Source organism: Sarcophilus harrisii, chromosome 5, assembly GCF_902635505.1.
Source record: "Sarcophilus harrisii chromosome 5, mSarHar1.11, whole genome shotgun sequence".
In the NCBI taxonomy this organism is placed as follows: domain Eukaryota; kingdom Metazoa; phylum Chordata; class Mammalia; order Dasyuromorphia; family Dasyuridae; genus Sarcophilus; species Sarcophilus harrisii.
Window position 1 is genome coordinate 8,317,608 of NC_045430.1, and position 27,694 is coordinate 8,345,301.

Genomic DNA, 27,694 nt, shown 5'->3' on the forward strand with positions numbered 1-27,694 from the left:
TCCTTTTTATTTTTCTTTCTAAGCAGCAATTGATTTCCTAATCAGATAATTAGCCAGTGGCTTACTGTATGTTAGGTTACAATCAATTTCATTTTTTGAGTCTGTGTTTATGAGTGATGTTTGGTCCTTGGCACGTCTAGTGCCTCCTGCCTCTTGAAGGATAAGAAAGTACCCATGAGCTAGGTGGTGCAGAGGAGAGAGCACTGCCCCTGAAGTCAGGAGGACCTGAGTTCAAATCTGACCTCAGATACTTAACACTTCCTGGCTGTGTGACCCTGGACAAGTCATTTGATCCCAGTTGCCACAGCAAAAAAGATTTCTTCTGGTTTCATCAGAATCAGAACACCCAACCAAGCCAGCTTAATTCCTCCAAGGGTTTCTGGGCTCATTGACCAGAGAGAGCTCATCCTCAAGGTCTAGATTTGGAACAAGAAGCAGCTTGGGTAGCAAAATTGGGGGAAAGATAGTAATGCCTTTATTTTAACTGTGGATAGAAAAGAAATTTCTATTTATTGAAAAAATGGAATTCTAATAACAGTTGATACTTAGAGGTATCTTACAAACATTATCTCATTTGACTTTCACAATAACCCTAACAGGAGGATTGTGCTGTTATTACCTTAATTATCTTACAGAAAAGGAAACTGAAGCCTAGACAGGTTTGTTATGTGCCCAGGATCACATATACTAAGTGAAAGATGGTATTCTGGCTCCTAGGATAATGTCAATTCTTCTGTTCCCAATTGCCTCTAAGAAATTATGGCGAACAATATAGATGTAGTTAATGATACATCTATTTCTTTTTATTTGTGCTTCAGAAAGCAATGCTTTCTGAATTAAGATGGAGAGAAAAATAATAAATTTGGAAAAAAAATTGTTATTATAGACAGTAACTTGATCTTTAAAATATACAAGAAAGTAATAGAATTCAAGGAAGACATTCATTTCCTAATGACTAAATCATTAAAGGAATTGAACTAACATTTTTTGAAAGGGGCAAAACAAATTTCAAATACTTAGTTGGGAAACTGTTCAAGCTCCACAATAATCCAAGAAATGTAAATGAAAATAAAAATTCTGAAGTCTGACTTCATATTCACAAAATAAGCCTAACTTAGAATAAAAAATGTCATACCTAGAAGGAACCTTAGAACAGAATGTCAGAGCTGGGAGGGATATGAGAATGTCATAGAACATGTAGTCTTGGACTTAAGAACAAAATGTCAGAACTATGTCAACTAGGAAAGACTTTCGAACAGAAGATATCAGAATACTAAAGGCACTTAGAACAAAGGATATTGTATCTAGAAGTCTTAAAATATGGAATTAAAGATCTGTAAGGGAAAAGGAAAAATAGAAAAGGGAATATCAGAGCTGGGAGGAGTCTTAAAGATTATATATTCTGATCTTCTCATATTATAGAAGACATTAATTCCCAGATAGAGGACATAGCTTGCCTAGGGTAAAACAGACAACAGAGCAGAAAAACATGAATTTATACTTATTAAGTACCAGTAAGGTGCTGTGCATACCACTGGGGCTAATGGCAGCCTTTCCTCAAGAGGTTTTCTGGGGGAAGATGACACAAAAAAGGGGAATTGAAAAGTCATGGGTTAAGCAGAGGGTACATATCCTCACAGGGGCATGGTGGCAAAATCCAGACAGTCCAGGGAACTGACAAGTTTGTGATTGAAGAGGGCTTAGAATTCAGGTCTCCTAGTTCACTGCAAGGACCAAGCTTCCCCTCTGGTGCCCATGTTCATCTGCTTCCATCTCTCTCTTAGGTCACTAAAAGAGAGACCCAAATCATTCTTATTAATTATATGGATGTGGTAGGCATTTTATTCCAACCCCACCCCCAGGAATCCAGTTTTTACATTCGATTCTTTTCATGCACTGTTTTTCTCTGGTCCTCCTGCTTAGCCTTCATCACCCCCTCATAGATGAATGGGAATTGAGTCACAAGCTGTGGCCAGAAAGAGAAGTGGGAAACATCCAGGAAGTCATTTAACAAATAAAATCCAAATCTAACACATAGGATTTCCCTTGTAATCAGCGTTCTTTCTGATAAAGGAAGGGGACTGTGGGTGAGCTCTCTGCTGTGTTCTGCCTTCTTTAATGGGAACCCATGATTGAAGATGTCATTTGGAGGAAAGGGAGGATATTTATTCATTAACTCATTCATTTGATGCTTTTATTTATTCAATAAATTAATTCATTTATGATTTCTCACATTTTTTTCCTTCCCTTTCTCCATATCTGCTCATCTGCTGAACAGTGAATTTGTTGAGGAAGCAAAGTCCCATATGGACCTGGAGGTCTGTAGGTAACAGTCATCAGGATTTAGATTGGATGATTAATTTAAATAATACAATATGTGTCCTCCTTGTTTAGTGAAGGTGATTGAGGAAGCAACAGGATAAAGGGAATATTCTGACTTGGGAGTCAGTGGTGGTATGAGACAAAGTGAAGCCAATACTAGAAAAGATACTGAGGGAAACAGTCTTTGGAGAAATCCATACCTCAGTGATGTCTAGAAGAACAGGCATTTAAGAGGGCACATTCTAGAGTGGGGAATTGGGGATGCAGTAGGGTTGTAGTAGATAAACCTGAGGGAAGATTAAGTCTTAGATAGGGAAATAGGGTTCATAATTAGCCTCAAGGGGTTCAGCATCACTGGGATGGGAAAGACTGAGAAGGGATTGTCCAAAAGTAGAATTATTTCCTTGGGAAGTAATAGGTGTCCCTGAACTAGAGACCTTTGCTGAAAATAAATTTCTTGTTTTTTTGTTGTTATCCTGAAGTAGGCGAACATCAACTACAAACAGGAGTATTTACATATTCAGTGAAGAACAGAAAATGAACATTCATGAATCCATGATTTTCAGCTATGTCCATTTATTGGGCTTGTTGTTCATTCATTTTAGTCATCTATGACCCTTCATGATCTTATTTGGGGTTTTCTTGGCAGAGATATTGGAGTGGTTTCCATGTTCTTCTTCAGCTCACTTTTATAGATGATCACATGGAGGCAAATAGGGTTAAGTCCAGGGTCACACAGAGTGCCAGGCATGAAGTTAGGAAGACTCATCTTCCTGAGTTCAAACATAGCCTCAATCCACTCTGTCACTGGCTGCCCTTTCTTTGGCATTAGGGGCTTTCAAGCAACATATGAATGATTACTGGACATACAGGTTATAAAGGGGATGTTTGGTTTGGTACAAGTAGACCTGATGGGCTGAGATCCCTTACAATTCTGAGCTTTTAATTCTTTGAGCTGGTCTAGTTTAGAGTATAATACATGGTTCATATTTCTAGAAAAATGTTACTTTACAATGTACATGAAACAGCTTCGAATCATTAAAGGCAAAATATACCCATTCAAACTAACCTCATTGCTTCCTCTTATTTAATTCTGGGTCCTTTCAAATATATATTTACTGATGGACCAGTCTATTGTCTAGCTGTTTCTCTAACTGCACTGCATTATCTAAACCATCCCTTGGTTTTTGTATGTAGTTTGTGATGCTGAATTCTTTTGAGTGGCCATAGATTTCCTTTAGGAGACTGAAGCATTCCGAGTTTCAACAAAAATCAATGCAGTGTTACCTGCAAAACAGTACCTTGCAATCTACAGGGAATCTCTCCTCCATTTGAAGTTGGAACAGAACATCATCTATAACAGACATGAACATTTTTAGAGAGAGCTTATGTCTTCAAGCTCAATAGTCTATTTACTAAGGCTCCTCCCTTACATTCTCTGTTCTAGGAAACTTCTCAGTACTGACACTCTATGTTCTAAGGTCCCTCCTAGTTCTGACATTCCCTGTTCTAAACTCTTTTCCAAATCACTCATTTTCTGTTTTAAAGCCCCTCCGACACTCTCTGCTCTTAACACCCCATTCTCTGTTCTAAGTTCACTTCCAGCTTTGACTTTCTCTGTTCTAATATCTTGCCTAGCTCTCATGTTCCCATTCTAATGACCTTCCAGTTCTGACATTCTTGTTCCAAAGTCCATTTCAAGTCTTAATTTCTATTGGGGATCTCTCTCAATTATGACATCCACAGTATAAGGCCCATCTCACCTGTGACATTTCATGTACTAAGCACCCTCTCAGTTCTAACAGTGTAGGTTCTAAGGGCCCTCAACAAAACATTTTTCTACTTTTAAAGGCACTTCCCAGCCCTGACATCCTTGCATTTTACTATTATTGTTGCTATGGTTATCACAGTGTGTAGCCTGAAATTAGGGAAAGTCTCCCTTGCTAGACTGTAAGCTCCAGGAGGGCGTGACTAAGTCTCATATAAACTTATTTCACAGCACAGAGCATAGAGCTCTAAATATAAGAGGGACATCAAATGGGATGCAGTTGATCTCTGGTCCTGATACAGGAGAGAAAGAAGTGGCTGATGAGAGCATTTGGGCCATCTTCCTTAGCATCTCCAGCACCTGTGTGACTTGGGGCCAGCCCCTTTCCACTCTCTGTGCCTCAGTTTCCTTATGGGATCCAACTAGATGATCTCCAAGATTTCATCCACCTCTAATTCCTGCAATCCTGGAATCCAGAATAGGATGGCAGGTGCAGGGTTAAGGGAAGGCGGGGCTCCGAGATGGGGTGGTTCCGAGGGTTGGGGCGAGGAGAGGAGGAGCCACTGTTGCATTACGTCACCTTCTCCTGAGCCCTGGTGCTGCGGGTGCGGGCTCCTCTCTGGGGCGCGGTGCTGTGTGTGTGCGTGTGTGTCTGTGTGTGAGCGCCGTGGGGGAAGAACCCTGCCCGGCCGGAGAACCTCCCTTGGTCCCCCGCCCCCCCCATCCCCAGAGGCGGGGCCTTTGGCCAGGGAGCTCAGTCCCTCTGCTTGTCTGTCCATCTGTCTCCCGGAGCATCCAGACTTCGTTGGGGGAGGAAGCACGGGGGAGGGAGGGAGGGAGGGAGGGGGCCTGGGGAACAGCTGAGCATCCAGTCAGGGTTCCAACCAGCCGCAGGAGGCAGCGGCACCAGGAAGACGCGGGGACAGGGACCAGGACCAAGGACAGCGGCTTCCTCTGGCTCAGTGCAGCATCCTTCCCTCCATCCATCCGCAGGAGGCGGCGTCCGTGCCCCTGGGAGAGAGGAGCAGGGGCCAGATAAGGACCAAGGACAGCGGCATCCTCCGGCCCTGCGCAACGTTCTGCTTTCTATTCGGAGCAGCTGGAGGAGAGAGGAGAAGCGGGAGTTAAGGGCCGGGGGCCAGGGCCGGCAAGATCCTTCCAGCTGAAGCTGCAGGAGCGGCGGCCGTGAGGTGGGGGGGAAGGATGGCAGAGAGCGAGGCGGAGACTCCGAGCACCCCAGGCGAGTTCGAGAGCAAATACTTCGAGCACCATGGGGTCCGGCTGCCACCCTTCTGCAGGGGGAAGATGGAGGAGATCGCCAATTTCCCAGTGAGGGATAGCGACGTCTGGATCGTGACCTACCCCAAGTCAGGTGGGAGCCTCACTCCTTCCCTCATCCAATCTCTGTGGGGTCAGCCCTGTCCAGGAGGGTCCTTCCCCCCCAATCCTTTTCCCCAGAAACTCTCCTACATCTTCCTCCTTCGGATAGCGCCAGGAGGGTTGTGGGAGGGCTTGGCTGGCCCCAGTCTGGGGTGGGGCCAGAGGGGGGGATGGGGAAAGGTTTGGGAGCCTGGGTGGAGGTAGGGAAGGGCAGCAGGTGGGAGAGAAGGTTCACTCCCAGATCTCAGAGAAGTAGGGTCACAGATTTAGAATAGAAGGGAATCGTAGGGACCGTCTAGTTCATCTCCTTATTTTGCAAGGAAATTGGGGGTGCTGAATCCTAGAGAAGGTAAGGGACTAGCCTGAGGTCACACAGGAATTAAAGGCCTGAGCCAGAATTTGGACCTAGGTCTTTTGACTCCAAACTCCAGGTTCTTCTCATGGCCAGACTGTGGGAAGCTGTGGCGTGGGTGTGAATGAGTGTGGGGGGTGAGATATACATTAACAGGTGCCTCTGACTACCCAAGACACTGGCAGGTCCTGGGCTTTCTTGCACTTAAGGTCAGGCCTTCCATAAACAAACCAGCTTCATCTACACAGGGTTGGGTAGATGTTCTAAATGCTGGATAACAAAATCTCACTTCTTTAAAATAAGGGGACTGAGCCACACCATCTTGCAGGTCCCTTTCCAACTGTAACGTTCTGCGAGTGCTAGATTGGAAGTCAGGAGATCTGGGTTTTAGTCATGCTTTTGCTACCATGCTACTTCAGGTGAGTCACAGCCCCTCTCTGGGTCCATTTATCCACTTGAGAAATGAGTATGTTAGACCAGATGACCTCTAATATTACTTCCATTTCAAATGATTTATTAGCAGGAAAATTCCCCAGCTCCACTTGGTAGGTTAAAAATTCGTCAGGATTTATTGTAATGCCTTGGGTAGTTCAGAAATCTCCAAGTCTTATGTTTATTAAAGCCACCTGGGTGAATTTAGGATTCTTCAACTGGTGCCTTTCTGGGATTTGCAAAGAGGTGTGATGCCCTCAGCTCTTCTCAGAATGTAAGGGCCTAGTTCCATCCAGGATTTACTGTGTGACCTTGGACAATTCACTTGAGCCCTGTTCCTACTTCCCCTCCAACCATACTGGAGAGGAAGAGCTGCTTGTTTACAAACAGTTGTGGGACTCTTATGAGGAGCTGGTAGAATCATCCATCTTCATCGGCCACTATATTCCAAGAGCTTATGTGTAAATTATGTCCCAATGAACAGAAGAAGAAAACAACATGAAAGCATAGTGGGAAAGGACTTGGGTTCTAGGCTGGTTTCTGTCATTAGTTAGTTACATGACATTGGGATCTCTTTCTCTTTTTTTAACATGCGAGAGATGAATTCTGTGCAAATGTCTCATCCAGACTGCATGATTCTATGAAATATAAAATCTGGTTTCTGTCCTCGAGGGGCTTATAATGTAGTCGGAGGGAAAGGACACATAGAATGAGAATAACAGTGCTGGAAAAGGATCCCAGGAGACCATTAGGGCTGCTGCTTCTGCCTTGAGGTAGGTAAAAGGCAACATGATGCCAAGAAGTGCTGTGTGACTTCCTCTCCAACATCATCTGGCACTGGGTTTGTCCCTGTCTAATGTACTGATCTGGACAAGAATATGCATTAGCATTATTGGGGGGAGTCCTATCTTCTTATTAAATTGTGTTCTTCACCACAGACACAGAACTTATATCCTCTAAATTTAGCATTTTCCCCAGTCTCTATGCTTGTAGGGCTCTGCACAGAATAAGTGTTTAATGCTAATTTCAAGAATAATAGTCCAGGGATGCTCCAGTGGTGTTATGTTGGACTTTTTGCCCCTGCCCTAAATCAGTTCAGGCAATTCTACATTTGAAGCATTTTTTGCTCAATTAAAAATATTTTTCTTGATCTTCAAGGACAAAGGACAAAGATTCCATGTCCTTCCCATAGAGTAGGTCTTGAGTGTGCACAATTCATTTGGTGGATTTATAATGGGACCCCACATAAGTTTCATGTGTTCTTCAGATGAGGAGATTTTAAAAAGTTGTTGGTTCTCTCTCTTCCCCAGTCTTCACCACCTTTCAAGAAAGTTAAAGTACTTTTAGGCAGTGATTAAGAGAATTGGGTATTTTGAATGTCAGCTTATCTTGATTTTTCAATATTTTTGTGATTTCTACCATGTGAGCACTTGTTCCAATGGTACAGATCATCCTTTATCCAAGTCTACCAAGCCTTGATGATGTCCTATTGAAAATACTATGAGGAAGAGGGGAAGAGTCACCCAATGGGCTTGAGAGGGCTCTTCCTCGAGTTTTAACCTTATTTTGATCAAGGACTCTTTTGGAGAAACTTCTTAGGATAATGCTTTTAAATAATTGACAATAATATTCAGTTTCAGTTAGAGCTTAATGAAAATAAAGATGTCATATTTTCCCACCCAAGTTCAGGAATCCATGAAATGGCCTGGCTTCTTGTTTTTTTTTTTAATTTTATATATTTTTATTAAATATTTCCCCATTACAGCAAAATTTTTAAAACAATCCTTTAAAAAATTTCAGTTCCAAATTCTCTCTTTCCCTCCAACTTCCCCTTCTTTCTTCAGAAGGTAAGAATTTGATATCAATTATACATGTGAAGTCATGCAAAACATATTTCCATATTAGTCACATTACAAAACACAGACAAAAAACAAATAAAAAAGAAATTTTTTAAAAATCTACTTCAATCTGCATTCAGAGTCCAACAGTGCTCTCTCTGGAGGTGGATAGCATTTGTCATCATAGGGCTTTTGGAATTGTTTTGCATTATTATCTTGATCAGAGTAGCTAAATTTTTCACAGTTGATTATTCTTACAGTATTACTGTGTCTGTGTACACATTCTTCTGTTTCTGCTCATTTACTTTTTGTTTTTGTGTTTGTTGTTCAGTCACGTTCAGTTCTTCATTACTCCATTTAGAGTTTTCTTGGCAAAAATATTGGAATAGTTTGACATTTTCTTCTCTCTCCCTGGCTCATTTTACAGGTGAGAAAACTGAGACAAATAGGGTTAAGTGACTTGCCCAGGGTTCCACAGCTACTAAATGTGTGAGGCAAGATTTAAATTCGAGTCTTTTTGAATCCAGACCTCCTGATTTAACCACTGTTCCACCTAGTAACTTTCTCATTTATTTTGCATGAGTTCATATGGATCTTCTCAGGTTTTTCTGAGAGCTCTCCTCCCCACCCTACTCATCTTTTCTTATATCACAACAATATGGCATAACTTGTTCGGACATTCCCCAAATGCTGGATATTACTTTAGTTTCCAATTCTCTGCCACCACAAAAAGAGATACTATCAATATTTTTGTGCATATAGATCCTTTAAAAAAAATCTCTTCGGAAGTAGTGGTATTTCTAGGTCAAGGTTATACACAATTTTGTAACTCTTTGGTATAGTTCCAAATGATTCTCCAGAATGATTAGACTAGTTCACAACCCCACCAACAGTGCATCAGTGTCCCTGCCTTTCCACATCTCTTCCAGTACTTGTCACCTTCCTTTTCTGTCATGTTACCCATTTTGATTGGTGTGAAATGGTACCTTAGAGTTATTTTAATTTGCATTCTCTACTCAATAGTGATTTAAAGCATTTATTTGTATATGACTATTGATGAGTATCTTTGATGTTTTGTCTGAAAACTTTTTTTTGTCTTTGTCTGAAAACTGATTTTGACCCTTTATCTACTGGGGAATGGCTCACATTTATTTATTTATTTATTTTACAGATTTGGCTCACCTCTCTATATATTTGAGAAATGAGGTCTTTATTGGAGAAATTTGTTGCAAAATTTTCACTCCCCACCCAGTTTCTTGTTTTCCTGCTAACTTTGTTTGCATTAGTTTTGTTTCTATAAAAGCCTTTTAATTTCATGTAATCATAATAATCTATTTTACTTCCCTCAACCCTCTCTATCTCTTGTATGGTCATAAACTCTTTCCTTATCTATAGATCTGAAAGGTGCATCTTTCCATGTTTCCCTAATTTACTTATGCTGTCACCCTTTATGTCTAAATTATTTACCATCGTGATTTTATCTTGGTATGAGATGTGACTGATTCCCTGCTCTGTCTATGATCATGGGATTGCTTGTCCCTCACCGTTGCTGCCAGTATGTCTGCCTCTCCTGGCATGGCCCTTTTTTCCTGCCTGATACATTCTGATCTGCTGTGGGCTGGATAACTGAGGGTACCACACTTGTTAAAACAATGTGTAAATTAAGAATGAATAGGCTTTGTGTTACATCTTGAGGGTTTCTTCTCTGATTATCATGCATATGCTGCAGTCAATGGACTTAGTAGCAATTAGTTTCCAACTTCTTTGTCCTTCTGCTTCTCTGATCCACAACTACACAAAATCGATTTCCTGCTCTCCATTTCTAGAACACTTGGTTCTTATTTATTTTATGGCTCTTATTTTATCTAGTATTATAGTTATATCCCTCACCAAACAGTCAACTCTTTCAGGGCAGGAATCATGTTTAACCTTGTGACAGGCTGCCAGAAGAACTGAGCAACCCTCCCTTCATCTAAGCAGGAGTTCTTCATGGACTTCCATCCATACAGTGAGCCAGAGGCAGGGGTGTGTGTGTGTGTGGTGGTAAATAATTTACCAATTGGTTCTCTGAAAAGCTTGACACACACTTCAGTTTAATCAGCCTTGATAACATTTCTCCCCTCACTTCATTAATTCTGGATAATCAATCAACAAAATGGCTATTTGTCTTGATTTGTATCATCTGCCCATTTTGCAACTTCCCAGACTAAACATTTAACAATCAGCCTTTTCAAGATAACTCCAGCACACCTAAGGGGAGAAGGAGCATGACTCAGAGAAATCAGTCAAGGAATGTCAACTAGTGTCAAGACTGGATTGAAGGGACCAGGCAAAATACAACCCCTGAAGGCTGAGGAAAAAAAAATGATGAAAAAAGCTAGTTTGTTCAGTACCTGCTGGGAGATACCTGCTATTCAAGCCTGTGTCACCAATCAGGTCTAATGAGTGCTGGTTCTAACAAACATTTTTTGAGAATAGCCAGGAAGTCTGGATCATTAACTTAATCAGGATGTACCTTCATCTCAAACCAGCTTCTGATGGTTCCTATTTGGGGGACTCTGGGCTAATTGAATTCCCTTGCTTCGAGAAACTGACATTTGCTCCTGTGAATGGAGAATAGAATAATGCTATAGAACCCACCTCCTAAAATTGTTGTGGAGAAAGCCCTTTATAGATTATAAAGCCCTGGAGAAATGCAAGTAGTGAAGTTAAATATTTCCTGAAAGACAAAGATATATAAAACAGTCCTTCTTCTCTAGTAGCATATTACCTAGGTAGGAAGACATAGCCAGTAAAATACTTAAAAGGGTATCCAATAGATATTATCATGTCCATTTTACAAAATGAGAAAATGGAAAGCAGAGAAGTCACTTGCACAAGGTTATACATAGCTAATAAGTGGGAGACACAAGATTGAATCCAGGTCCTCTGACCTTCAGACCAAAGTTCTTTGAATCATAGGCTCAAAAAACCTTTGAAATCACAGAATCCTAAATCTGGAAGATCATGCAGCCCATCCTCCTGCTGCTTGTACCTAAATCATCCCATATGGCTGGGAATCTGCTGAAACAGCCTGTGGATATTAGAGGGAAGAGCATTCATAGACCTTGATTATAATTTTCTCCAGATGCAAACAGAGATTTTTTTCTTCTTCAGATAGGTGCTGAGGTTACAAAGATGGTAATTATAGCGCAGCATTCTATCTTTGATCATAGTCGGTACATTAATTGCTATAAATGTTATCCTAGTCCCATCCCCAGACAAGCTCCTGTTTCTGTCTTTGCATCATTTAGAGCCCAGCAGGTGTGGGCACACATTCATGGGGGATGGCATGCACATGCCTAGAGGGATCAGCATCCATCCATCCATCCATCCATACATCCATTCATTCTCTCCTTCATCCATTCAACAAACATTTATTAGTCACTTACTATGTGCCAGGCACTGCACTGGCATTGAAATAGAGTTACAAAAATGAAAAGACATCAGTCCCTGCCTTTAAGGAGCTCACATTTTCCTTGGAAGAACCCAATATAAACTTTGAAAAGCAAATACAAAGTATCTGATTTCATTGTTTTAAGGTATGGAAACCCATTTACACCAGGACTCTTTTTGATTTTCACAACAACCCAAAAGAGAGGGAGTTACTAATTTTATACCCATTTTACTTATGGAGAATTGAGGCAAACTGAGGATAAATGACTTGACCAGGTCCCACCTGAGGCAGATTAGAACTCCAGGCTCAGTGCTCTGATCACTAAATCACTCAGCTACCCATATTTACAAAGCAATTGTTGGAGGAGGAGGAAGATACTAGCAATTGGAAGGAACAGGAAAGGCCCTGAAACATAGAGGTGAGGATGGAGGGCCTTCCAGACCTGGAGGGCAGACTGGGCAAAGGCAGGGAGATGGGAGATGAAATGTGCCACATACTTTAAGACCAGCTTTGCTGGAAGAAGAATGAATAAGGAAAAGGAGTCTGATTGGGGATGTAATCAAAACAGACCTTGGGAGATAAGACCTCTGGTCAGGCTTTGCAGAGGCCAGAGTAGCTGCTGCTCCTTTCTGTGAAGAGTGGGACACCTACTCAGGATGCCAACCAGACTTCTAGGAGTATTTTTGTTGATGATGGTGTGCCGATTGACTCAAGGCTTGGAGCCTTGTAGAGCCTCCAAAATGAGCTCAACAATCACTCAAAAGGGTTCAGGCTAACCATCCACTCAGAAAAAAGCAAGTGGATGAACCGTGACTCTTGTCTTGACCATGACATGTAATTGTATGAACAGCCCACAGAGCTGGCTCATGAGCATGTAAATTTTGGATGGACAGGATTGGCTGGACAATGAAAAAGAAGAACCTTGCACATATTAGGTATGTAATAAATTCTTGTTGAATTAAATGAAATGCCATTGCCAGCCATGGATTTAGAATTTCACAGAAAAGCAAATAGATATTTATGTATTGCATAGGCCTGGCACATGGTGAGTTTTTTTAAAAAATACATATCTGATATACAAATGATTGTTTTTCCATTTCCTTTTCCTTGTACCAAAAAGGTCTATGGGTCCCTAAATATTCAGTCCCTTAATAGTGGTAGAAAAATCACTGGTTCAAGAGTCAGAAGACCTGGATTTCCATTCTATTTCTGCCACTTAAATATCATGTGACCTTGGCCAAGCCACAATTTCTCTGGCCCTTTGTTTCCTCATTTGTGGGATAAGGAGGACAAGATGATCTTCAAAGTCTCATTTAGACCCAGTATTCCATGTTTTGAGAAAGCCAAGTGATACAGCAGATAAAGCACTGGGTCTGAAATCAGGAAGTCCTGAGTCCTGAGTTAGACAAGGTTGTTGGAATGACATTGAGATAATGTTAATAAAGCAATAGCACAGTGGCTGGCACTTAGTAAGCACTAAATAAATGCTTATTCCCTTCCTTTTACTAATATCTACCTCTCAGAACTGTTGTGAAGATCAAATGAGATAATGTTTGCAAAGTGCTTATTACAGTGCCTGGCACATTAATAAATGGCTGTTTCCTTTCCAAAGTCCCTTCTAACTCCAATGGTCTATATTCTGAGGTCCTTCTAGATCTGACATTTTATGTTCTATGTTTTCAGATATTATTCAGCTTTTAACTGCTTTAAGGTTTTGAGAATCGAAATGTCTTTATTTAGGCCCTGTGTTCTGCACTCAGCCCTCGAGGTTGGCACACTATGGGAGCTTGATAAGGCACGGTAGATGAGATAAAGGGCTAGCTCTAGCCCTAGGAAGTTACAGACACTCACTAGGCAAATGGCCTAACTTTGCCTCGGTTTCAGTAAAATGGAGATAACAATAGTACCTGAATCCCAGGGTTGTTGTGAGGATCAAATCCCATTTCCTGGAAGAGACCTTTCTCAGTCTTCTCTAGATCATTCCTGCTAGAGCCTTCCTTCTGGGATTATTTCTTCCACTAACCTCATATAGATCGTGACTGCTTGGTGAACCAGTTCAACTCTACACTGTCCTTTTCTCTTGAGCCCCCCAGTCCCGGTATCATATTGCTGATTATATAATCAGCCTTGCCAAACCTCAGCCTTGGATCATCCCCATCATTCTTTGCCTTTGCACTGTGCTTCTAAACAAAGATGGACACAATCACATCACTGTTCTGACTGGATCCACTACAGATATGTTACATGACTTCAACTGGGCTCTTGTTGCCTCCTGGCGATCCTATTATTCCTCTTTTATCAACCCCCTCTCCTATTTTTCACAGCAGCTCTTCAAAATCTTCTCATTCCTCCTCAGTCTTCCCCTCTCTCACCTTCTCAGCTGGGTACTTTGAGAACTTCATATTTTACAAAAAAAATTGAGGCAATTTGCCAAAAACTTTTTTATCTTGCCTCCTCATCTCCCATCACTCAGATGCCTTCTGCCATTCTATCTTCCTTGACTTACATAATGAAGTGGCATTATTTCTTACCTAGTGTAATATCTACTTGTTCAAGTGATCTCATTCTATCCTATCTCCTCTTGACAGGTTGCCCCCTTTGTCATCTCCATGGTATCACTTATTTTTAATATCTCCATGTCTACTGACTGCTTCCTATGTCCTATAATGCCCCTAATGCCTGCATGCCCCTGTCTATTTTTTCCTGAAAAAAAATCCTAACTCAATTCTCTCATCCCTAATATCATTCCACATTTCTTTACCACTTTGTGGCTAAATTTCTTAAGAAGGCTCTCTACAATAGGCTGTCTTCACTTTTTTCCTCTCATTCTTTTACCCCTTTCAATCTAGCTTCTGATCTTATCATTCCATTGAAATTTTTCTTTCCAATGTTATGAAAAATTATATATATATATATAATTAAATATTTCCCTAGCATTAAAGATTTAATATTCATTTTTAAAATTTTTGAGTTCCAAATTTTCTTCCTTCTTCCCATCTCTTCCCATTTGAGAAGGAAAGCAAGATGATATTAATTATAATTGCAAAATCACGTATAACATGTTTCCACTTTAACCATGTTGTAAAAGAAAATACATACTAAAAAACAAGAAAAATAAAACTAAAAAGAAGCATGTTTCAATGTGCACACAGAGTTCACCAGTTCTCTTTGGAAATGAAAAGCATTTTTCATCATTAGTTCTTCAGCATTGTCTTGGGTCATTGCCTTGATCAAAGTAGCTAAGTCTTTCACAACATATCCTTGTTACAATATTGGTGGTAATGTGTACAGTGTTCTCTTGGTTCTGCTTAATTCACTTTGCATCATTTTATGTCACTTCCCAGATTTTTTTGAAACCATTTTATTTATCATTTATTGTTCTATGAGCACAATATTGCATCATCATCATATACTACTACTTATTCAGCTATTCTTCAGTTAATGGGCATTGCCTCAATTTCCAATTTTTTGCCACCACAAAAAGAGCTATTAATATTTTTGTACATATAGGTCATTTTTCCTTTTATTTCATCTCTTAGATATAGAAACCTAGTTGGGCATTGAAGGACATATACAGTTTTATAGCCCTTTCATCATAGTTCCATATTGTTCTCCAGGATGGCTAGACCAGTGGTCAACTTCATCAACAATGCATTAATGCTCTAGCTTTTCTATATCCCATCCAGCATTTGTTATTTTCCTTTTTTCTCATGTTTGCTGATTTGATAGGTATGAAGTGGCACCTCAAAGTTGTCTAAATTTGTATTTCTCTAATCAATAGTGATTTAGAACTCCATAATTTCTTGACTGTCAAACTCCATGACCTTTTCCCAGTCCTCATTCTTTTTGACCTCTTTGTGGTCTCTGACACTGTCACTTTCTCCTCCTTCCCTCCTTTTCCTCTCCCAGTTCTTTTCTTACCTACCTGACAGTTTCCTTACAGTTTCCTTCTTTGGATTTTACTCCAAGTCATGCCCTTTAACCACAGGGTCCCTCAGGTTTCTGTCCTTGGTCTTCTTCTCTTCTCCCTCCATATACTTCATGTAGTGATGTCATGAATTTCCATGGATTTAATTACCATCTCCATGTTGATGATTTTTAAATCTACTTATCCTGCTCATCCCAAACTCTCTGCTGACCTTTAGTTTCTCTTCTCCAATTGTCTTCCAGATAATTATCTTGGTAACAATTCTCCAATACACCCTTTTCTCTCCACTTCCACTACTCTGGCACAAATCCTCATCTCTTCATGACTGTATTATTGACAGAGTTTTCTGAGGGTGGGATCTGACTGTTTCAAGTCTCTGATTCAGTCCATCCTCCATTTCCAATCCCTCTTAATTCTCATGCCCTCCTTCTCAATTACTCACTCTTTATCCAGTATATAGCTTGTTTGTATACATTTATGTGCTTGTTGTCTCTCCCATTAAATTGTGAGTTCCTTGAGAAAAAGGGCTCTCTTTTGCCTCTTTGTGTATCCCCAGAGCTTGGCACAGTGCCTGACACCTAGTAGGGGTTCAATAAGTATTTATTGACTGACTATATGTCTTGTATTATATATACATCATGTTTTCATATTGCTTCTATAGCTAGAATGTGAGTCTCCTTTAGAGACTGTTTCTTATATTCTTTGTGTTTCCAGTGTTTGGCCCAATGCCTCGTGCAAATTAAGCCCTTGATAAATACTTGTTGATTGATTGAATGGATGGAGATTGCAACACATCTGTGCCTGTTCATCCTGTGAGACACTTGTCCATGTCCTCTCATAGCTTCATCATAAGAGGCCCACCTTAAGTGCTAGGGACTTTTCTGAATTTTTTCTGATGTCACAAGGGTGCCATGGAGCACTTGGACTGTCCCCTGGTCATCCCTTGTTAATGACCAGCTTTTCTTCTGTTCCCTGATAATATTCTTTACTCCTGTTCTTCCAGATTCCTGATTGGTCATTTGTTTCAGTGGTCACTCCCATCTCCCTCTGAGTACCACTCCTTTTCATTTCTTTGGAGATGATTGTATCCCATGTCTGAGTGTCATAGACAGCAACACCAGTAGGTTTTGGGTCTTTAGGTTAAAAAGATGGGCTTTTATGCCATTGGTTAGTTTAGAGTCATGGACAGCTCTGTGTGATTTTCTAAATGTTATCCAGTTTGGTCATCTCCTTCCATTCAATCCTGGAGTCAGCTTGGTATCCATATACAGGGGCTACCTACATCATTCATGAGGGTAGAATCTCTGCTCTGAAGATAGTTGTGATTATAATGATGGAATTTCAAGTTCCAGAAGTGGAGAGCTTGATGGGAATTCAGCTAATGTAGCCCAAATTAGTCTCTCCCTCTTTGAAATCCTGCAGCACTTGGGGCTGCCTAGGACTTAGTCTTCTATAGATCCTTCCCTATTGATTATCATAAAAATTAATAACTCAGGTTTATAAAGCACTTAATGCAGAGTCCTTTATGAGCATATGTATGTTATGTTCATATAGTTAATCTTTACAATAATCTGGTGAGCTAGGAGTTATTATTATTTCCATTTTACAGATGAGGAAACTAGAAGTACTCAAAAAGCATTTATTAAGCACTTTCTATACATCACACACTGTGTCAAGCACAGAGTATACAAAAAGAGGCATAAAATAGTTCCTGTCCTCAAGGAGGATACAATATAATGGGAAAAACAATAAATAAATAAACATGTACAAAAAAGCCAAATCCTTAAAAAAAGGGAAGGCACTAGAATTAAGAGTGATTCAGGTTGCATGTTGTAAAAAGATTTGAAAGCAGATCCTTCTGACTTCAAGTTCAGTGCTTTATCTACTAGGTCATCTTACTTGCTTTAAAGGCCACATTCTCTATGTGTTCTCATCTTAGAGATGAGACTGCACTAATTGTACTATGCCACAAAGTTAATCAATATTTATTAAGCCCCAACTGTATGATGGGCACTGGGGATACAAGGCAAAAAATGAAACAATACTGCTCTCGAGATACGAGAATAATCATTTAAAAGTGGATTTTGTGAGTGTGCCCTGAATCCCCCAAGAGAAGTGTCAGTATCAGATGGGGACTCCAAGCAGTATTTCTTAGAAGGAGTGGCAATGGGGAGTAGAGGGTGGCAACCAGCCCTGAAAATGGGTCCCTAGACAATCCTGTGTTTGTGAAGGATCTGGCTCTTTTGATCTAAAATCATGGACCATCTGACTTGGGAGGAACCTTGGATTCAGCCATTGCATTTAATTTTCTCTTCTAGGGCTTAGAGATGAGTGGAAGCTTGTCCCAATTCACAGGTTTAGCACTACAGATCCTCATCTCCAGACTCCAAGTCTGTTTCCCTTCCTAACAAGTGGCTCTTTTCTAGCTCCTCAACCTCATCTCAAGAAAAGAAAGAACTAAAATTCTAGAATAAATGAGTATATATGTTTTTTCCTTTCAGTGTCTCTGGTAGAACATTTGCCCAGGACAGAGAGTGAGCATGGGGCAGACTTTATGAAGCAGGTCAAGTGACTACATGTCCATATAATACTGCATTTCTATGGGATGAGAAGGAACAGATTGTGTGGAGAATCACAGCTGTTCTTCTTCCTCCTTCTGCACTCTTACCTGCTGAGGAAATTGTGCAAAGTACAGCTTAATCTAAATTGACACAACTGCTTTGAGTCTAGGAAGCCCACTCCCAAATTCTGGAGCCAGATGAAGCTTTTCAAATTTCATCAATTTTTTTCTCCCTACCCCAATTAAAAAATATCGATAAGCCCCCAGGAAAAGGTTTAAATATAATGATATATAGAAACAAGCTGAGAGAACAATTAATTATTATAAATAATCACTTGAAAAAATTCTCAACCTCATTAATAGTCAAAGATGGAAATTCAAATAATTTCAAGGTTTTCCATCACACCCATAAAATTAGCAAAAACAATTAAATGCAAAGGAATTTAGTACTGGTTGGATTGTACAGAAATAGGCACATTTGTTCATTGATGGCAAAACTGTAAATTCATCAGACCTTTCTGGAGAACAATTGGGCAAGGACACAAAGTTATAGAAAGAGCCATATCCTTTGACCTGATGATTTTGTTCTTGGAAAAATCCCAGAAAGTATTATTAAAAAACAAGAGAAACAAGCTCTACTTAAAGATTTTCATCATTTTTCATCATTCAGCATATTATGTAATTGCACAGAACTTCCAACAAGCTAACTGTTCACTAGGAGAAGGCGTTAGTGAATTGCATACTTTTGTACGGCACATCTTGATGCAGTGAAGGCTGACAAGTAATCCAAAGGAAAAGTCAGCATTGAAGAAGGGAATGTACCTCAAGACTCTAAGAGAGAAAAGGCAATAAGAATGAATAGCCTGAGAATCCTAGGGTCAATCTAGGAGGAGAAGGAAAAGTTGGAAAAGTCTAGGCATTGAAATGAAAGAAAATGGAAAACTGTTTTGGTTTAAATCGTTATTGCCATACTGTTTTTATGTCACCTACACTTCCCACCATATCATCTTTCCAGAGTGCTGTCCTTTATAATAAAGAATAATAGAGAAGAAGAAAAATCAGTCCACTTAAACTAACCTATCAAATGAGTCTAATGTTATATTTAGTATTTCATATTTGAGCTCTCCTACTTCTGCAAAATCTTTTTTTGAGGGAAGGAAAAAAATCACTATAGACTGTTTTCTCTCCAGACTAGCCCTCAGATCTGACAGATTCCCTGGGGTTTAGTTTCTGAGTTTTGGATACCTCCCATCTATGTGATCTTGAGCAAACCACTTTTTTTCCCAAGATCCTCAACTTCCTTATCTGTAAAATGGGAAAGTTCAACTAGTTCAATCTCAAGCCCTTAGCACTTGATCATAGGTTATATTTGTGTTATGGGTCCCTTTAGAAATTTGGTGAAGCCTTTCTCAAAATTGTGTTTTTAAATGCATAAACTAAAATCCATAGGATTACAGAGAAAATCAAGTGGGCTGAGATACTGTCATAAAAATATTTTTAAAAACCATAAATCCCAATTTAATAATAATGGCTAATATTTAAATAGTGGTTTAAGGTTTGCAAAGCACTTTATAAACATTCTCAAAATCCTCACAAAGATGCTAGGGAATAGATACTATTCTTATACCCATTTTACAGATGAGAAATACAGAGATTAAGTGACTTGTCCAGAGTTATCCAGTTAGGGAATGTCTGAGACTAGCTTTGAACTCTTCCTAACTCCAGGTCTGGCGCTCCATCCATTACCTCTTGCCTACTCTTCTCTAGATGTTTGATGATATGATCCTGTGAATTCTTGATAGCCCCAGGATTCTGCTGGGCTCTGCTGCTTTCTGGTCCCAGAGGTGGAGCTAAAGTTCCATCTGTCTCCTTCCCTAGAATCCTGATGGCTCCCAGTGGGGTTTGGAGGGAGCCCACCACTCCAGTCTCTGACATCATCAATGCCCAGCCTGCAGCTATTGCTTTCCTGGCCTTTGTGGGACTCAGCAAGGCTGCTTCCCCATATCACTGCCATCTGACTGAGCCATTTAGCATGCTTGGCTCCTCTTACCTACCCAGCAAAGTGGCTCTGAGCACAACCACCCTCCTGTGCTTCTATTTTTAAACTCAGCCTTCTCTCGACATCAAATTGGATTTGCTGTGGCAATTAGACTGCCTCGCATCTGCAGAGTCGCAATTATGAAAGGCAAGTCCCCTCGATGGGGTTGGGCTCCTACTTGATGAGGGGGAGGGTGTGAGCAGCGGGTGGAGGAGGTGCCCTCCTGCTCAGCCACCTGTCCTCTCAGGCCTTTTGTTTGACCCAGGCTTTCTCCTTCCCGCCCCCTATTCATTCAGGGGCCTAAATAGACTCTCGAATCCCTGCTGAGCCCAGGAAGGCATTAACCCATTCAAAAAAGAGACCATAAAACTGTTAGATCCAGTGGAGATCCAGCAATCTGAAGTGGGTCTGGCCCAAGAGTGGGCTGTGCAGGAGAAATTGGCCCAAACTTATTCCTGAACAGGAAGCCCCTCATCAGACTCCAGTCTCTCTCAAGATCCTCATGGGCTCCTGTCTTTAGTCATAAGACCTTTCAAATTCTTGTTGCCTTGGTGACATCTTCTATATGACCTTTTCCAACCCAGTCCAGATAGACCTTTCCAATCCTATAAACATTACTTCCCTTACTATACCATGTGATCGGGCCAAACCAGCCTTTTCTCATACATGACACTCCATCTTCACACATTTGCACCGGCCGTCCCCCTTGCCAGGAATGTTCTATCCCCTTGCCTCTGTCTTTTAGAATACCAAGTTCCAATCAAAAACAGTTTAAACCCCACATTGCACATGTGGCATCTTTCCTGAATGTCCCAACTGCTGGAATCGGAACTACCTTGTCAAAAACCTCCACTCTTTTTTACAGACCTTTATATGTACATATATATTCTGAAAGATCATAAGCTCCTAGAGGCAAGAACCATTCATTGTTACTCTTGTAGCCCTGATCATGTGACCTGGCACAAAAATGGCCCTTAGCAAGCACCTTGGGCAGTTGGAACTCAATCTCAAGGAGATCCTGTCAATGGGCTTCCTCACCCTCACCTGGAGAGCAAAAGGATCCAAAGAAAGGAGCACTGAGGCTCCTTCCAGGTAGAAATCTGATGATTTCCTGAATTCCTCAGTTTTTGTGTGCCTTTATTTTTATTTAGTACAGATACTGTCTATACTTATCAGTCCTCTGTATTGCTTCTCTGTATTTTGTTTTATATATGCTTGTTGGATTGAATGAAATTAAATTGGAAAGGGCTTTATATCCACAGTGATAATAGAGAGATGGTTGAGTTTTACATAACTGCTCAGTGATAGGGATATAGAGTCTTTAAATTCAGATTTATAGAACTTGGCAGCAGGGCAGCTGGATAGCTTATGTACTGTCAAGCTGTTCACCTCTTTAGTCAAGAGAGGGATGATGAATCTTTTCTGTATTGGCAATATTGGCTCAGCCATCCATCAAAGGTCAGTTCTCATGCCAGAAAGCACCTGGAGGACCCTAGTCTAGACCCTGCCTGAAGAGAAATCCCCCTTCCTAACAAGTGCTTATCAGGTGACCAATCAACAGTGCATTTACTATGTGCGGGGCAGTTAGTTGGACAGTGGAGATACAAAGACAAAAATGAAACAGTCCCTGCCCTCAAAGAGCTTACATTTTATTGGGGATACAACGTGAACATCCATACCACACACATATAGATCTACGTATGTGTATACATCCATATGTATGTGCATGTACATATATATGCATCTATATACATACAACTATCTATACAATACATCATATATAGAATAGCCATAAGGTAACTGGAAGGAAGCACTCAAAATCAGGGGAGGAGTTGAGGAAACTTTATGTTGGAGATGACGCCTGAATTTAATCTTGAAGGAAACTAGGCCTTCCATGAGGAGAGAGGGCATGTGCCAGGTATGAGGGCAGGACAGTACAAAGGCATGGGGACAGTAATAGGATGATAGGTATAAAGAATAATGAGAAACCTAGTTCGCTAAGCTCTAGTGCATGAATGTGCTATGAGCCTAGAAATATAGTTTGGGGCTGGATTGTGAGAGCTTTAAAGATTTATGTTTGATCCTGGAGACAATGGGGAGCCATTGGAGTTTATAGAGTAGGGGGATTTTAGGAAAATCCCTTTGGAGGAAATTGAAATTTATTTTAAAAATCACTTTGGCATCTGTGTGGCAGTTATAGCTTGAATACCCACGGGGGCTCATAAGTCAGTCAGAAAGGCCTAGTAGACCTCTCCCAGCCTATGGCTCACATTTTCCCCACTTGTGCCTGTTGGGATGCTGCCAATGTCTTAGGGACCCATAGAATCATGGACCCTAGACTCCTAGTGCTGGGAGGGATGTTGGAGGTCATCTAACCAAGTCCCTTCAGGGAGGAGACCAAGCCTAGTTAGACATGAAATGTGCAGGCTATTCAGGGGTAGCAAAAAGGCTAAGGGGGTGAGGGAGGCAAGATTTGGGGGTGCTCACCAGTTTCACAACCCAGATGGAAAATCTTTTCCAAGTGTCTTGATTAGATTCCAAAGTGAATTAGGGCAGCTGGGTGGTACAGTGGATAGAGGAGCAGCAGCACTGGAGTTAGGAGGACTTGAGTTCAGATGTGCCCTTAGATACCTGACACGTACCAGCTGTGTGATTCTGATTGCCTCACCAAAAAATAATAAGAAGAAGGGAATTGAAGCACTGCTCTACAGGCAGGAGGAAGCCCTTATGCATGGGGCTGATCCATGGGGACGGGGACATGAGGCAGCTCAGACACAGCTGAAAGACTTCATAGTGGTGGAACTGGACTTCGGCTTCTTCCCTCTAAGAGATGCTCCTGAGTTACCCTTAGGCCCAACAGGAAGCAGCTGTGGTGTGCTGGTCCAGAGAGAATATGTGGCCAGTCTCCTTTGCTCCCTACCTAAGTACAGTCATCCTTCAAGGGTCCATCCTCAGATACAGGGGAACATTTTCACCTTCCAAGGCAGGCTTCACAAGGCATGAGCTAACTTAGACCAGAGCATGTACTTGAAATGTTTCTGAATCCTGGATCTGACATTTTTCTAGTTCAGGGAGCTGCAGTGAGACATTTCTCAATTCTAGAAGCCTCAGTTTCCTCTGCATTACCTTCCCTACCAGGATGTTAGAAAGAAAATGCTTTATAAACCAAATTCCCTTTGTATATGGGCTGAACCAGATGGTCTCTGAGGTCCCCTCCAACTCTTGAATTTTGTGAATTAAGAATACTGTGAAATCAGTCTGGAAAGAAAAGGTAGCAGGAGATTGTGAAGGTCTTTAAATGCCAAGCAGAGCTGTTTGTGACTGATCCCAGAAGCAATGGGGAATGGCTGGAATTTCCTCATGATGGCCTGAGCTTCAGGAATACCAGTGTGGCAGCAATGAGAAGAAAGGATTGGAGAAGGGAGGCAGGATGACCAATTAGGACTCTGTTTAAGTAATTCAGGTAAAACTGAAACCAGGAGAGTGGCCCTGTGAGTAAATGAGAAGGGGATAGATGTAGAGCTGTTGTGGTCAGCAAGATTTGGCAACTGGGAATGAGGAAGAGTGATGAGCTGGGAATGACCCCAATGTTTTGACTCTGGGTTACTGGAAGGATAGTGGTTTCATCCCAGAAATGGGGAAGTGTGGGAGAAGGATGGATAAGGGTCATAATGACAAGGAGTCCAGTAGAGATAGTGAGCATGGGGGAAAATGTTTTTGGCTCAGTCTCTAGGAGCTCTCTGAGGAGGAGATGACCTGGAGTTAGAGCCTTGTGGAACAATTAATGGCAGGCATGGTGGATGAGCCAAGGTAGGGGGGACTTAGATACAAATGAGAGGGGTTGGCATTTTAGGAAGGATGATACAGAAAACTGGTTCTCCTCAGCCTTCAAGGGCAGAAAGAAATATAAGCAAACAGAGGCTGATATATGGTGGAGCTGAGTTTGAATGCTACCTCTGCTCTTCAGCATCAATGAGAATACATTTCTCCTCTGGACATCAGCTTCTTCATTTATAAATCAAGGAAGTTAGACTAGGTGAACTCTAGATTCCCTTTTAGTTCCAGAGTAGAAGATTAGGGCTCAGCTAATTTCCCCCAAAAAAGTTATCCCCAAATGAAATGGACTGCCCCAGGAAGTCTTCAAGCAGAGGCTGGATGGCCTTTTTTCAGGCAAGGGGGCACAGGGCTCCCATTCAGCCTCTCCTCAGACAAACCTAATCTCAGGTGAGCTGGGAACAAGCTGAAAGGAAAAAGCTTCCATGGCCTGGGGTCTGTACAGACTGAAGGGAAGCCAGGGAGGTGGTTCTGGGGCTGTTTCCAGCCCACCTCATAGGATTCCCAAGGAAAGTCCCCACTGAGGGTCCCTCTGTGAGCCCCAACAAGGGGAAGCCTCAAGTTAAGGGCAGTATTTGAACACCTGTGTGGTCTCGGAAGAGGAGGCCATCATGATTTGATCCTTATAATCTCAGGTAAAGATGTTGGAGATAAAAAGAGATGTCCATTTTAAAGGTGAGGAAATGGAGGAAGAGCAAGAAATATTTTGTCTATGGTCACAAAGCTAGTGATGAATCTTCACTGATTTAAGCACCTATGGTGTTGGAGGCCTCTGCTAGGTACTGGAGGCATAAAGACAGAACCGAAAGAAGGAATAGCATCTCTGTGGAAGTGATTGAGCAGGGGCCCAGGAATTTCAGGGGGTAGGTTGGGGAGGGGGCACAAAGGAAGCTCAGCTTTCCGAGAGAGGGCCTGGCTGCCGCTCAACATGCTGAAGAGTTGGTCTTCATTTTCCTCTGCAGACTCTGTGGCTGAAGGCCTACTATCGATGTGCCTGCTTTGAAATAGTCCATTAAGGGGAGGTCATGTGCACACTGGTTTTTATGGGTTCTCTTCGGAGTTATTTTTGGTTTTCTCCATTTGCTTCCTCCCAGAGGATTCCCATGCTTGCTCAAGTCATACTAGGTATGGAGTGTCTGGCACAGTAAGAAAGTCATGAATTGTGGACTCTGGGAGTTGAGAGGGACTTCTGGAGTCAGAAGGGTCACAGGGTGAGCTAAAAGCAGCTCTGGAAATCACCTCATTTTCTAGAGGAAGAAACTACTGCGGGGAGCAGGTTCTGAAGCTCAGGTTTTTTACTGCCCAGAATGGCTCTCTTTTCCCTATGTCGTTTTTGGGGGCAACCTTGAGCCTGGATTTCCAAAGGGGGCATTTGCCCTGGTTCTAAGTGGGACTTAGAAATCAAGTAGCTGAGGTACAGAGACATTTATGGAATTGGAGGGAACAAGAGCTGAATTTACTACATGACTACCCTGGCCTTGAAGCAAACTCCAAGGTCTTCCTGAGCAAGGAGGTAGAAAAAGAGAAGGAAAGGTCCCTCATTTTCTGATCATCTTAATGTTCTCAGCCATCCCAAGAACCCTGCACACAACAGTTTCATGCTTGTACTTATTATCCATCCCTTCTCCTGCCTCAGCTTGCTTCTTTCTGCCAAGGGCTTCACTCTCCACCTAGGGTCACAGCCTTGGAGTCAGCCTTGCATCTTCCTCTCCTTCATTCCCACAGCCAGCCACTCAGAGGTCAGTGTTGATTCTTTTTTCATGACATCTCTCACTTATGTCCCCTCCTCTCTATGCTCAGCACAACCACCCTGATGCAGGTCCTTATCCCTTCTTGTCTGGACAGCTGCAATACTTTCTGCCTGGCCTCCTCGCTTCCTTTCTCCCTTCCTCAATCCATCCTTCAAGTTGGAAACAAAGTGAAATTATTTTGGAAAATAGCTTTGTATTGATTTGTGTTTTTACATACCTCATCTACATTTTCCATGAAATCTTTTTTTCTCCCCCATCAGAAAGCCATCCCTTATAACAAAGAATAAAAGATGATTTTTAGTTTAGTTTCCAAACTAAGCAACTTTATTACATTCATGTATCCTCTGGTCTATGGGCATATACTTTATCCCCCAGTTCAAAGGGACCATCTCAAGGCACAGACCTGATCTTCCACTTTTCTGCTCAAAAAGCTTCACCTCATTCCCTCTAGCTCTCTTATTTGCTCAGCATTTAGAGCCTTTGCCAATCTTTCTAGGCTATTTCTAGTTCCCCAAGATATATTACAAGGTGCTTCCCGCACACACTTGACAGTTCAGCTAAGCCGGCCCTCTCATTCTTCCTTGTACATCCTTCCTTGTGCTCCAGCTCCAGTCTCCTTGTGCTGGTATGACTGTTCCTTATATCTGGTGCCTTTCATTTCTCAACCTTGCTTCTTGGAGTCCCAAATTTCCTCCTACTCTCAGGTTATGAGCCAGGCTCTTAAGAGGCCTTTCCAGTACTCAGGGATCCTCCTTCTTTGTTTTTTTTCTTTTCATCCACCCTCCAACAAGGCCCAAGGAGCCTTCTCTTCCTCCTGAGACCAGCCCTTCTGTCATTTGTGGTCCATGGCATTGTCCCTACTAATCTTGAACATGGAGGACATTCTTCAAGTCTTTCACCTTTTTTTTCAGGAGACAGACTGTCCTGTACTCATGGACACCTAATCTCTTTCCTGGAGCAGAAATTTAAAAGTCCAACTCCATGAAGGTCATTGTGTAGTTTTTCCATTCCCATCTGTTTCAAGTGAGATCCCCAGTCCTCTTGGTTCTTGTTGGAGCCTTCACTGGAAAGCTGTATGGGGGAACTTGAGCTGTGTTTGTAGAATCTGCTCTTGGCCATACAGACCCATAGATACTGTCATTAGCTGTCATGGGGATGCTACTAGGCATGAAAGTCCAAATCATCAGAAGCGCTCAAGTTCCTTCTCTAAGCAAAGTGGGGAGGGAGGAGAGGAGGAGACCAAGACTGAGGCTGATGCCCCATTCCATTGAATTTCTTCTTGGGGGCTTAGCTGAAATGCTCTTTCCTCTCCATTGCCAGTCACGGGTTCTAAATTAGCCCCCTGGGCTTAAAAGTCCCCACAAGCCCTTGCTTAGGCCCTCACCCCATCAGAAGATATTCCCTATCACACCTTGCTTTGTGACTGATTCAAAGGGGTGCACACACCTAGTAGATATTTAGTTCTGATGGACTGATTCAAAAAGCAACATTATTATCTTATACAGTTGATTACTTTTAAGTGAGGTGGGATAATCATTGTAATCAAAAATGTCAGAGTAATCACCCTTTTCCTTCTCCTCTAGGTGTCTCCTTTATCTTTTGAGGTTCTTGATGTTGAATGACTGAATAAATTGATGAACGTTTCCTCACCCTTTCCCTTCTAACTATCCAATATAATTTATTCTTCAAGGCCTAGACAAGTCCTGCTTCAGACATGAAGTTTTTCCTGAAAAATTCTGATCCACATGAATTTCTTTCATTTATATTCAGTTGTGAGCTCCCTGAGGCAGGATCTGGATTGTTTTTTAACCTCCATATTCCCAATCATAGGACTAACCCTGTTAGTACACATACTTAATAAATATTTATTAAATCCCATTAAGTTGCTGACTTCCTGTAGCAATTATAATTCTTCAAAACTAGCACTTGCAGGGCATTGGCATTCTGGTAAGAACCCTTGGGTGTGAGTGACTGTTGCCTGACTGAACAAGGACTTTCCTTTCTAAACTTCAAAGAGTCCTACCAACATTTATTAAGCACCTATTTGGAGCTAGG

General features: G+C 41.6%; 1 protein-coding gene across 1 annotated transcript in view; it reads left to right on the forward strand.

The window, feature by feature from the left end:
• The first annotated feature begins 5,293 nt into the window (after window positions 1-5,293).
• Window positions 5,294-27,694, forward strand: part of SULT4A1 (sulfotransferase family 4A member 1) — a 46,192-nt gene continuing 23,791 nt past the window's right edge. The window contains exon 1 of the mRNA XM_003770818.3: window positions 5,294-5,462. Within this exon, the coding sequence (XP_003770866.1) occupies window positions 5,294-5,462 (169 nt within the window). The remainder of the gene's footprint in view (window positions 5,463-27,694) is intronic.